This window comes from Panicum virgatum, chromosome 5N (genome assembly GCF_016808335.1).
Source record: "Panicum virgatum strain AP13 chromosome 5N, P.virgatum_v5, whole genome shotgun sequence".
In the NCBI taxonomy this organism is placed as follows: Eukaryota; Viridiplantae; Streptophyta; class Magnoliopsida; order Poales; family Poaceae; genus Panicum; species Panicum virgatum.
Genome location: NC_053149.1, coordinates 2,624,223 through 2,635,466, shown reverse-complemented (window position 1 = coordinate 2,635,466; position 11,244 = coordinate 2,624,223). Strand labels below are relative to the sequence as shown.

The 11,244-nt window shown below is 50.6% G+C and overlaps 1 protein-coding gene across 1 annotated transcript; it reads right to left on the bottom strand.

Annotated features, from left to right (window-relative positions):
* Positions 1-4,794: 4,794 nt before the first annotated feature.
* On the bottom strand, positions 4,795-7,090 carry LOC120676345 (cytochrome P450 710A1-like). Its single transcript, XM_039957602.1, has one exon. It carries the CDS (start codon positions 6,752-6,754, stop codon positions 5,222-5,224), a length of 1,533 nt encoding a protein of 510 aa, XP_039813536.1. The 5' UTR covers positions 6,755-7,090; the 3' UTR covers positions 4,795-5,221.
* Positions 7,091-11,244: the final 4,154 nt, after the last annotated feature.

Sequence of the window (11,244 nt, the reverse complement as noted above, 5' to 3'; positions counted from 1 at the left end):
CAGTTGAACTCAAAGCTTGGAATTGGAATTGGGAGGTGACGTGGGTGCATCATCTATCCAGGCTGGTAGCTGGGCATGTTGCTTCGTGAAATTAACGGACAACGTGACACGCAAATATTCTTCTCTAGTCACGGGGCTGGTTTAAGAATTAAGCGTGTCATTTCTTCTTCATGCTTGGGTTATAGGCTGCGCAATACTGGAGCAGCTATGATCAGCGGTGACGACTCCCAACTGATCCGGGCCTAAAAAGAAAAAAGTGCTGGCGTTTGGATCATCTTCAAACCTGAGCGACCTGTCTGTTGTCATCGACGACTTTCCGTACCGTATTAGGCTCTGTTTGGTTTTCATAAGTTACGTGACTTATAAGTCAGGTGACTTAAAACCAGTGACTTATAAGTCAGGACTGTTTGGTTCTAGAAGACTTATAAGCTCATTAATGACTCAACTTTCCCACACGGCAGCTGGTACTCCTCGAGGCCGGGAAAGGTCGCCGCCTGGGCGTTGAGTCGAGGCCGTCAACTGCCGGCGCAGCCGGATCCATGAAGGGAGGAGCGGGCGCGGTGACGAATCCAGCCTGGCGCGGAGGGAGGACTCGCGCCGCCGCTGGAGGGACGACTCCAGGGGCCACCGGCGCGAAGAACCTGCCCGCGCCCGGACGAACTCCACCCGCGGGAGGAGGGATGAATCCAGTCGGCGGGGAGTAGGTGGCGACTTGTGATCCGTCACCGAAGAACTCGTCTTCCTCTCCTCCGGCCTGGGAATCGTGGAATAGGTTGAGCAAGTTCCTCGACGTGTCGGCCATGGTGGCGGGGGGCGGCGGCGGCGCCGAGATCTGGCGGTGCGGGCGAGGTGCGGCCGCGCACCGCGCCCGCGGCGACGGTGGAGTCTGCGCTGCAGGGGGCGGGCGGAGTCTGCGCGGCAGGGGGGCGGGCGGATCGGCAGGGGGCGGGCGGATCGGCAGGCGGCAGCGGCGTCCGCTTCGGCACGAGACGGGGCGCGGGGGGTCGCGGGGTGGGAGGAGGGCGTGGGATAGGGTTGTCGTGGGCCCACGTGGGAAAAAGGTATGGGCCCCACACGAAAAGTGGTGACTTGTAAGTTTTAAGTTATGGTGGAGCTGTTTATTGCTTATAAGTTGGGGTGACTTATAAGCTAGGGATGTTTGATAAAATAAGTCAATTTTGCATTTTTTAACTTATAAATTGGTGATTTATTTGGAACCAAACAAGGTCTTATAAGGGTCCGGATGGAATGCGGATCTGACACGCCAGGAAACAAACCCAGGATCCAAACAAGCAATCTCGTTGCGAGCAAGATTAACAGAGTTGATGTGGCGTTATCGACTTATCGCTGTTCACGCGCAGGTAGGCACGCTAGTACGACCACTTTTTTCTTTTTTTGAGTCGAGGCCATCCTAATTTCCATTTCCCAAACGAAAATACCAGTAGTCTTAATAAATGCGCGTTGTGGTAATTCTTTCTTTGTCGTTTCCCCCCTTTCTCTTTGATTCTTAGGACGTTAGGAGCAATGCGGTGCGGCACACGGGGACGCAACGTGCGAGCCGCTGCCTGCAACGTCCCCCGCACGATCGCTACCCGGCTCGACTCGCCGCGCGAGGGTGCCGTGTGCCGTGCCACCGGATGATTGGATGATAAGATTGGGTCACGGTCCTTGTCCTGGTCGGCGAGCAGCAGAGCGTCTCGTGTGGGCTGGGTCGTCGAGGAAGCAGAGCCGGTACGGCCGCGCGGTTGAGCGCGGATCAATCAGGTCTTTGTTTGTTTTTTAGTTGTAGGGTGTAAAGTTTTTTAAAAAAGATTAATTATAAAATTAATTACAGAACTTGTCTGTAAATCGCGAGACGAATTTAATAAGCATAATTAATCTATCATTAGATGTTGTTTGATGTAGCAATTTAGCGTCTAATTACGGCCTAATTAGGTTCATTAGATTTGTCTCGCGATTTACAGACAAACTGTGCAATGTGTTTTTTATTTCATCTAAATTTAAGTCTCCATACATATGTTGGGAAAAAAAATTTAGAATTTTGAATTATGCAACTGGGGCAAAACCGCACGGCCGCCGGGCCGCCGCCGTGGTACTCCTACCTGGTAGTGTACGAACGGGTTGTTGGGCGGCGCTGCTTGTTGCTTCTCCGGTGGATGTGGATCAGATCGGGGACAAAGGAGAACAGGCCCGTACCCTGCGGCGGCCGGCAGCATGTGGTGGTGGCGCCTGGAGCTACCGCACGACCCTGCAGCAGCGACGGGATCGACGGCTCGGACCAGACGCGCAGTCGGGGGTGCGCGTGCGTGCGTGCAACCGCGACGGCGTTGTACGGGAACGGCCGGTTGCCTAACTTTGTTTCGGGTGCGTACGGACCAAGTTGATCCGTGCACGGTGCGCGGGTACGCTCTGCAAAGTCCACGCTAAAACCGCTCGCCATGGTACACTTCGGCGTGACGGTGCATCCGTGTGGAGGTGGTTCCGGGAGCGCAGGAAGAAATTATAGCCTGGCTTCACACCGACTGACAATAGCGACGTTTGATGCATCGGTTCTTTTACATGGAGGCTTTGTCAATGTGTTATCTACTCATCCATGATGTGGTCAGGTAAATTCAGGAAACCGTTTGAGGGAATCCTTATCCGGCATTACGGTGCTGTTGATATTGGTGACACCTCAAGGTGCTAATCCCTTTCTGGAGGCGATGCCAACCGCTGTGTTCGTTTGGCTGTGGCTGGTGACTGTTACTGATTTGTTATGAGAGAATAGTACTGCTGACTGGTTGGTGGCTGCTGCTGATTTAGTCTGAGAGAACAGTACTGTTGGCTGGTTGGCTGACAAGCCAAGCGAACACAGCAGTAACATTTGCTCACAACTACGCACAAGGCGAAAATTGACGTAAAAAGGTTTAGCAATCATCTAAGGATCCTAACATCAAGTTTCTAAGCAGACGAGAGATGTGATGGATTCGTGCAACATGAAAATATTACAAGGTTGAAGGAGAAATGAAGAAGAAGATCGAAGTTTAGTGTTGTATCTTTTCTTTGTTTTATAGTTTTCTTTCTTATTTGCGTGACCTTTACGTGAAGTTTAACTCTTGTAACGTTTGACTCTAGACATTCTCAAACAAATATTTATGGTTGCAATTTTCCTATATTTAAAAATGGTACAGACGGCCCCCCGGTAGACTTGGCCGTATGGTCAAATCCTGTCCGCTCCGTGGAAGCCGTTTCCTGGTTCGCGTAGCGTAGGCACCTGCGCTGCTCCCTGCAGCTGCTGCGCTTTGGGCCTCCGGGGACAGCGAGTCCGTTGGAGAAGAGCAATGGCGCGGCAGGTTTCGCGCCGCGCCGTTGCGTGCGGCCACCGGCGGGCGACACGTGAAGGGCGTGAGCCAGCAATCCTCCCGTGCGCGATTGCCCATGATGGCCGGAATCATTTGGGGGAAGAAGAGAAGGGGAAGGAAGGGAAGACACTATTGATGATTGCTCAACTGTTAATTATGATCGCAGGCAGAAACAGGCACCTGGACACATGGGCCATCCCTATCCGGGCAACGAGCCAACGACCACATGCTCGGTCCCGATCCCCTCCCTGCCGTTCAGATCTCGCCGGGTCGGTACTCGGTAGCTACCTAGCTACACTAGAAATGGGCAGTGGGCAGCCGGATCGGGGCCGAGCTGGAGCCGGAGGTTGTGGACAACTAGCTGGTACTACAGCCGTGCACAATGTGCTATTTCTTCCGGTTCAGAAAGAGGACAAATGTTAGCTTGGAACCTGCCCTGTGGACGCCAGTCTACAAGAGGCAGATACAAACATGATATTGCCATGGTCAAACGCTATTTAGTACCGTACATGTCTTCATCCATCCATGACTTAGATATATCTATGAAATCCAAACATGAACCTAAATCAGCGGACGAGATTCATTGCAGACATGGGCACATAACCTCTGAGAACGGGAGGAGGAAGAACTCATCAAGCAACCAGAGGCGGATCCATTCAAGATGGGAATGGGCCGACCCGGCTCTGGCCTTGGACCCGGCCTCATGGCCTCGAGGCCAATTTTAGGGGTCATGGGTCGACCTATTTTATTTTTTTAGATGTTATGGCTTTGATGGTCCATTGGTTATTATGGTCGACCCAATTTTTTTTATAATCCTAAACCATGAATTCTATCAATACTTTTAGAAAAGATAAGATTCAACATTAAAACATATCACAATAATATATTAAGATTGTTAGCAATGCATCAAATTAAATATGTTTACTAGCGATCCATGATTTTAATTTTATCCATTTTCACTTCCAACGTATGATATTCCTCACTATATTTTGAAGTATATAGAATCTAATAACTTATAACCAGTTGCATTTATTCAAAAGAATGAAGAAAACCAATAAATCAAATAAAAACCATTAATATGACAAGTGGGTCGACCCATAATACCCATCGGGTCAATAGTTTCCGACCCTATTGACCCATTTTGGAATTTAGAGTCGGCTCCTAGAACCCATTGACCCTATTTTTGTGGGTCGGGTCAACTATCCAATGGGTCGACCCAACCCATTCCCATCCATAGGATGCATGGAGCCCCTTCTAAACATGGAGCCCCTTCTAAACCTTCTCTATAATTTTTCGTCATTTTGATGTTCTGGATCCGCCAATGCAAGCAACAGCGTACGTATTACCACAGCCAGCAGTCCACACCAACTTGAAGCTTCCAGCTCCAAGCTTGCACAGTCGCGGCGAAACCCAAGCCGGAACTTCAAGCACGAAACCATGAAAGGTACCATGCGCACGTACGCGGAACGCCGTCCACATACACACTGCAGCGACCTGTTTTTTTGCCAAATCCACCCACGAAATTCATTCGTTGCACTGCAGGTATACGAGCAGAGCAGTTTCCATGATTGAGCGAGACGGAGCAGCTCACCAGCCAAACAGTACACATGCAGTCACCAACCCACTTGTACTAGTATTCATTCACACTGACACTCTACCGTCTCCTTCCTCCTCTCGACAGGCTGGGGAGCAGCCAACCCAACCCAACCCAATTGCCAACAAAATAATTGAATGGAATGTCCCCGCCACAGAGCAGACACGAGCAAGCCAACACCACAACCTACAAATCACCACCACCACCACCACCACCACCACCAAGAAATCGAAAAGAAAAATGGAACGGCAGAGGAAGCAGGCAGGCAGGACGACCAGGAGGAGCCTCAGAAGGACGGGAACTTGGCGCAGCGCTGCGCGAGGTGCACGACGCAGCCGTCCTTGGGCACGATGGTCGGCATGTACACCGGGTCGTCGCACCCCGGCGTCCTCTCCCGCCGGAAGTCCACCACCGACACGAACAGCGCCATGAACAGCACTAGGTGGTTGAGCGCGTACCGCTGCCCCACGCACTGGTGCGGCCCCGCGCCGAACGCCAGGAAGTTGCGCTTGAACGCCACGTCCTCCCGCCGCTCCTCCGAGAAGAAGCGCTCCGGGTCGAACGCCTCCGCCTCCGGGAACCCCTGGAACGACGACTCGTACACCGACGGGAACACGATGGCGCCCTTGGGCACCGTGTACCACTCCGTCAGCCGGAACGCCTCGCCCGCGATGTGCGGCACCAGCGTCGCCGGCGGCCGGTGCCGGACCACCTCGCGCGCCACCGCCTGGGTGTACCGCATCGCCTGGATCTTCTCCGCGGTCATGGGCTCGCCCGACTCCGGCGACCACACCGCGGCCACCTCGGCGCGCACGCGGGCCAGCACGTCCGGGTGCGAGTCCAGCGCCGAGACCGCCCAGCAGAGGGACGACGTCGACGCGTCCTGCGCCGCGAACAGGAAGTCGAACATGAACCCGCCGATCTCCTCGTCGTCGGTGTGCGCCGGCGGCGGGCGCCCCGCCGCCGCGGCCTCCTCCATCTCCCGCAGCGTGTCCTGCATCCAGTAGTCCACCAGGCACTCGGGCTCGCCGCCGGCGCGCATGCGCGCTTTGCTCTCCCGCGCGCACTCCCCCAGCGTGAGCACCAGCCGCGCCACGCCCTGCCGCGCGCGCCGGAACGCGAACCCGGGCAGGTCCACGGGCAAGGCCATGAGCCCGACGTTGAAGAGGTTGTAGTCCCGCTCGAACCGCCGCCGCGCCGCCTCGGAGAGGTACGGCCCCACGAACACCGTCTGCGAGGTCTCCAGGTTCATGTCGCGGCAGGGGACCCGTATCGGGAAGGCCCGCTTGCCCTCGGCGGCGCTCCGGTCGAGCCACCGCCGGAGGTGCGCCAGGATGACGCTCTGCTGGAGGGCGGCGTAGGTGGAGAGCGCGCGCGGCGTGAAGTTGGGCGCGATCCGGCGGCGCAGGTCCTTGTGGTCCTCGCCGAACATGTAGATGAGGTTGTGCTCCCCGAAGAGCCTCTTGCCGAAGGGGTGGCCGATGAGGTGGAACGCGTCGGGCCGGACGTTGGCGAACACGCGCTGCGACAGCTCCGAGTCGCGGATGAACACGATGAACCGCCCGACCAGGAAGTCCGCGGCGAGCCCCGCGCCGGACTTCTTGGCGCGCGCCGCCTGCCCGTCCCAGTACCCCGTCGGGTCGCGGATCATGTGCGCGACGCTCCCGAGGAAGGGCACGACGAGCGGCGGGCCGGGCAGGGGGCCCTTCTTGCGGTGGTAAGACAGCTGCTCCACCAGGAAGTAGAACGCCACCGCCGCCACCAGGAACGGCGCCGCCGCGCGGATGTCCAGGAAACCGGACAGCGACTCCGCCGCCATTGCTCCCCGGCCTTGCAGGACTCCTGAGGGCTGAGGCTCGTGGGGAGCTGGAGCTCGCCTCTCCCTTTGACGAGGATGGGTATTCCAAAGAGGTATATTTATGCCACGGGGCTCCTTGGGTGGAAGGGAAGGGAAAGGTTGGAGCGGGAATCTGCGGTCAAAGGCTGGCTGGGAAAGGGAAAGGGAAAGGGGAAGGGGAAGGAGGTGGCCTTTTCGCCTGGCTGGCACGGCCGTGGCGGATTGGCTGATGGCGGCGGGGTGGAAGAAACGAGGACGAGGAGGACGACGGAGCCGCACGGATTAGGAATTCCTTTCACGGAATGGGGAAGCGGAAGAAGCAGAAGCCAAGGATAGCGGCGGCAGGGGTGGGCGGCTAACCGCCTGGGGCTGAAAATTTGGGGACCCATTCCACCCCCACACCGTAGGGCCGGCGTTTTTCTGCCCCGCGAGAAAAGGGTAAATTTTCAAACGCCGTGTTTAGATGCAAAAATCAAAATTCCAAAAAAATTTCCGGCACCTGTATGGAGACTTATATCTAGACGAAATAAAAAATGCATTGCGACTGCTGCCTGTATATCGCGAGACGAATCTAATGAACCTAATTAGGCTGTAATCAGATGCTAAATTACTATAGTAATGGTACAGTAAATAACCTATAATGCCGGATTAATTAGGCTCATTAGATTCATCTCGCGATTTACAGACGAGGTCTGTAATTATTTTTATGATTAGTCTATGTTTAGTACTTCAAATGTAAAAAGATGCCTTTTCAAAAACTTTACAACGCACAACTAAACATGGCAGTTGGAAACCATTTGCTTACGACCAACGACTATGTCACCAACTTTCACTTGAAAATAACTGATGCCAATTCAAAACAAAACGGTTACTTTTATCCAAAAACAAAACGGTTACATTTAAGGTGAATGAAGTGAAGTGAACACGTTTGGTAATTTATGATTTGCCGTCTAGTACAGCATGAAGTACGTTTTAAACTCTTAGATGTCAAGTAAAAAAAAACCGCCCAAATTAGGGTCAAGAAAGTAAAGCGGTCAGATTTTGTAATTTAGATGTGTACAATATGTTGTACCACTAGAGCATATTAGTCATTTTTTTTAAAAAAAATTATCAATTGAATCTCCACACACTTGAGCAGAGCCCAAGTTTATATTAATTAATCAATGTTAAATGTGTTTTTAGTGGCTAGTACATACAGTGAGCCTAAGTATGGTAATAGGTGTTTGTGGAGAAATGTAAGACAAAATGAGGTGATTCTTGCACAACACGCTCAGAATATATCTCTAGAATATGGTATAGACTGTCGAAATAACTTAAATAAATAAATGAACAGTTATACTGCAGTAGCGCTGAATAGTACTAAATTTATAAGATCTTCAATTTCTAACTGATCAGCTGCATCAGCTGCTCTATTATGATGTGGGGTATGCAGATGTGCGGAAGGAGCTAGCGGAAAGGCACAAACACGTTGGGTCAAACAAGGAGGAGCTGGCGGATTTGGTTGTTATAGCTGATTCATCCAGATGGCAACTCTGGGGCCTCCGATAACGATGCTTCCAGCTCTATCTCACGCTCTTGCCTGCAATCTGGACTGCTGACCTTGACAAACAGTGTAGAACCTTCTGCTCCAAGTGAAACTAGTCGAACGTTCTAAAGTGGCGGCCGGCTTTGCATGACCGAAAAGGTCAATGCAACTGGATGAAATAAAGGGGAGTCAATTCTTTACCGGAGTACTAGTAGTTCATTTTTTGTGGGAAAAGAAGAGAGAGAAAACTGTCGCTTTCATTTCATCCATGCAAGGCTATAGCTTGTGCAGGGCCCCTTTTTTTTTCTCCCTTGCGTTCCAGATGATGCGAAGCCATTTCTTTGGTCTATCCTGTTATTTGTGTACGATTTCCCTTCTTCTTCAAATATTTTTCTTCCATAGATGCGTATCCGATCAATCTTTGTTTATTAGATACTCGAGAGTTTAAAAATTGTAAGATATAATTTTATTAAGAGCACAAATAGTTAACTAGAAAAGTTCAATGAATTATTCCAACAACGAGGAAGATCGATGCAGTGGAGGCATGGAAACCGTTAATGGAGGGTACAAAAGAAGCCGCGATCAGTACTTAAATTAAGAGACGAACAAATAGTTATTGTTCGCGAAAGGTAACTGTAAGTTTAATTTTTCTCTCAATTTGCGGAATAAAGAGAGAACGATAATACGTTGCTCGACAGTAGATGGTGATGCTCTTCCACACATGTTCAACTATATTTCGCAAAATGAAAAATTGATACAAAAGCACAAGGAAGTACATTTGATACGCAGCGTAGATGGCTAATTAAACTTTCCAAAAAGAAAAATTCAAGACTCTCCATCACATCGAATTTTTGGACACATGCATGAATCATCAAAAGTAGTTTAAAAAATAACCAATTGCACAATTTAGCTGTAAATGATGAGATGAATCTTTTTAGCTTAATTAATCCATGATTGAACACTAATTATCAAATAAAAACAAAAGTGCTACAGTAAACAAATCCAAAAAAATTCGCGGACTAAACATGCCCTTAATAACAATCTGGATATGAAAAAGTCGGTTTTGAACCTTAAACGATGCTGAAAATTTGATTGAAAAAGTACGAGGAAGTATATTTGATACGCACCAGAGATGGGTAACGAAACTTGTTAACGTTGTGGATATGAAAAAAAAGTCAATTTTGAACGTTAAATAATACCCATCCATGAGGCTGCAGTTAGCTGACTTGACTCGATGAAGGCGGCTTAGCTTAAAAAAAATTAAAACCTGGGGCGCGCTCCCGGCGGCTGCCTGCAGGTTGGACCACGAGGAGCACGCGCTGCACCCGGCCGGCGACGCCGCCGCAGCTGCCCCGGCTGCCCGCTAACTAAGCTGGCTGCTACGGCTACAGTGCTACTACGCGAACGCACCAAAGCGATGAGCCCTAGCTAGCTTTGCATATGAATATGAGTATGACATCCCGTCGCGTCGCCGGCGGCTCCGATCCAAGGACACGCACGACGACGCACCAACGCCGCCCCTGCCTTGCTCTGCTCTGCTCTGCTGCGCTGCGCCCTGGCCGCCGGCTGGCCCCCGGCGGGGCGGCCAATGCAAGGAGGAGCGAGGTGGCTCCATCATTGGGGATTTGGGGCATTCAAAGGCTCCTTCAAGCATGCACACGCGCGCCAGGACAGGAGTTGACTTCCGGGTAAAATAATTTAGAGAAATTTGTCGGTGGCACACTATGAAAACTTAGTTTTGTGCTACACACACCACCAAAACAAATTTAGTTTCCATCACATCATAAAAACACGATTTGGTCTGCAACACATCAGACAGAATAAGTAAATTATTTTCAGCAGAGAAGAGTTATAAAAAGACCATTTTGCCCTTAGACCTCATATCATCGTTACCATATTCCTCCTGTGCTCTACCCCCCGCGTCCAGCTCTGCTCCGCATGCCTGATGACCATCGAAAACTCACCAAATAGTCTCGCACAGTCGCACTCCTTCTCTGCCTCTCTCCACGCCAAGGTCACTCCTAGGAGTACTCGAGAACGTTGTGGCTGCAGTGCTGTGTGCCGTGCGGCCGGGTTCCTGGCCGGCGGCGGTGCGGGAGTGCAGAAGCAGGCAAGCAGCTAGCAAGGGACACGACGCAGAGAGCCCAGGCAGTGAATCGGATAGCTAGCTATACTAGCAGTGAGCAACTCAGCAATAGCACCGCATGTCAAAGCTCTCGTACCGTGCCCTCAGTTCAGACCTTGTTCAGTTCATTTTGTATTTTGTATTTTTGTATTTTTGCAAGAGAATCTTCAATATTTGATGTATTAAATGTAGACTAATCACAAAAATAATTACAGATCTCGTCTGTAAACCACGAGACGAATCTAATGAGCCTAACTAATCCATCATTAGAGCATGTTTACTGTAGTATTACTTTAGCAATTTAGTGTCTAATCACGTCCTAATTAGGCTCATTAGATTCGTCTGCCGATTTACAATCCATTTGTGTAATGCGATTTATTTTTCGACTACATTTAGTACACCATGCAAGCGATTTATAAAAATTTTGTGTTTTGTGTTTTGGGATTTTCAAATTGATTACTAGCTTATGGAGCTTACTAGCTTATTCTTTTTTTGCTCTCTGTGTTTGCAACTTTTCTTTTTCTTGGTCTGCAGAAGCACACATGGCAGCAGAAGTGAAAGTTGCAGCACAGCAGTCGATGGAGGAGGGAAAAAAGGCAGAGAGAGAAGAGAGAGGGGCCGGTAGAAGGGAATAGAGGCCGAAAGGAATGAGAGGGAGAGGTGACAAGTGGGTGCAAGGGTAAATTGGTATTTTTGCCCCTCCTTTCAACTGAAAATAGTTAGTTTATTCAATGTAATGTGTTGCGGACCAAACAACTCTTTTACGATGTGTTGAAGACTAAATTAGCTTTTACAATGTGTGTGGCACAAAACCATAGTTTC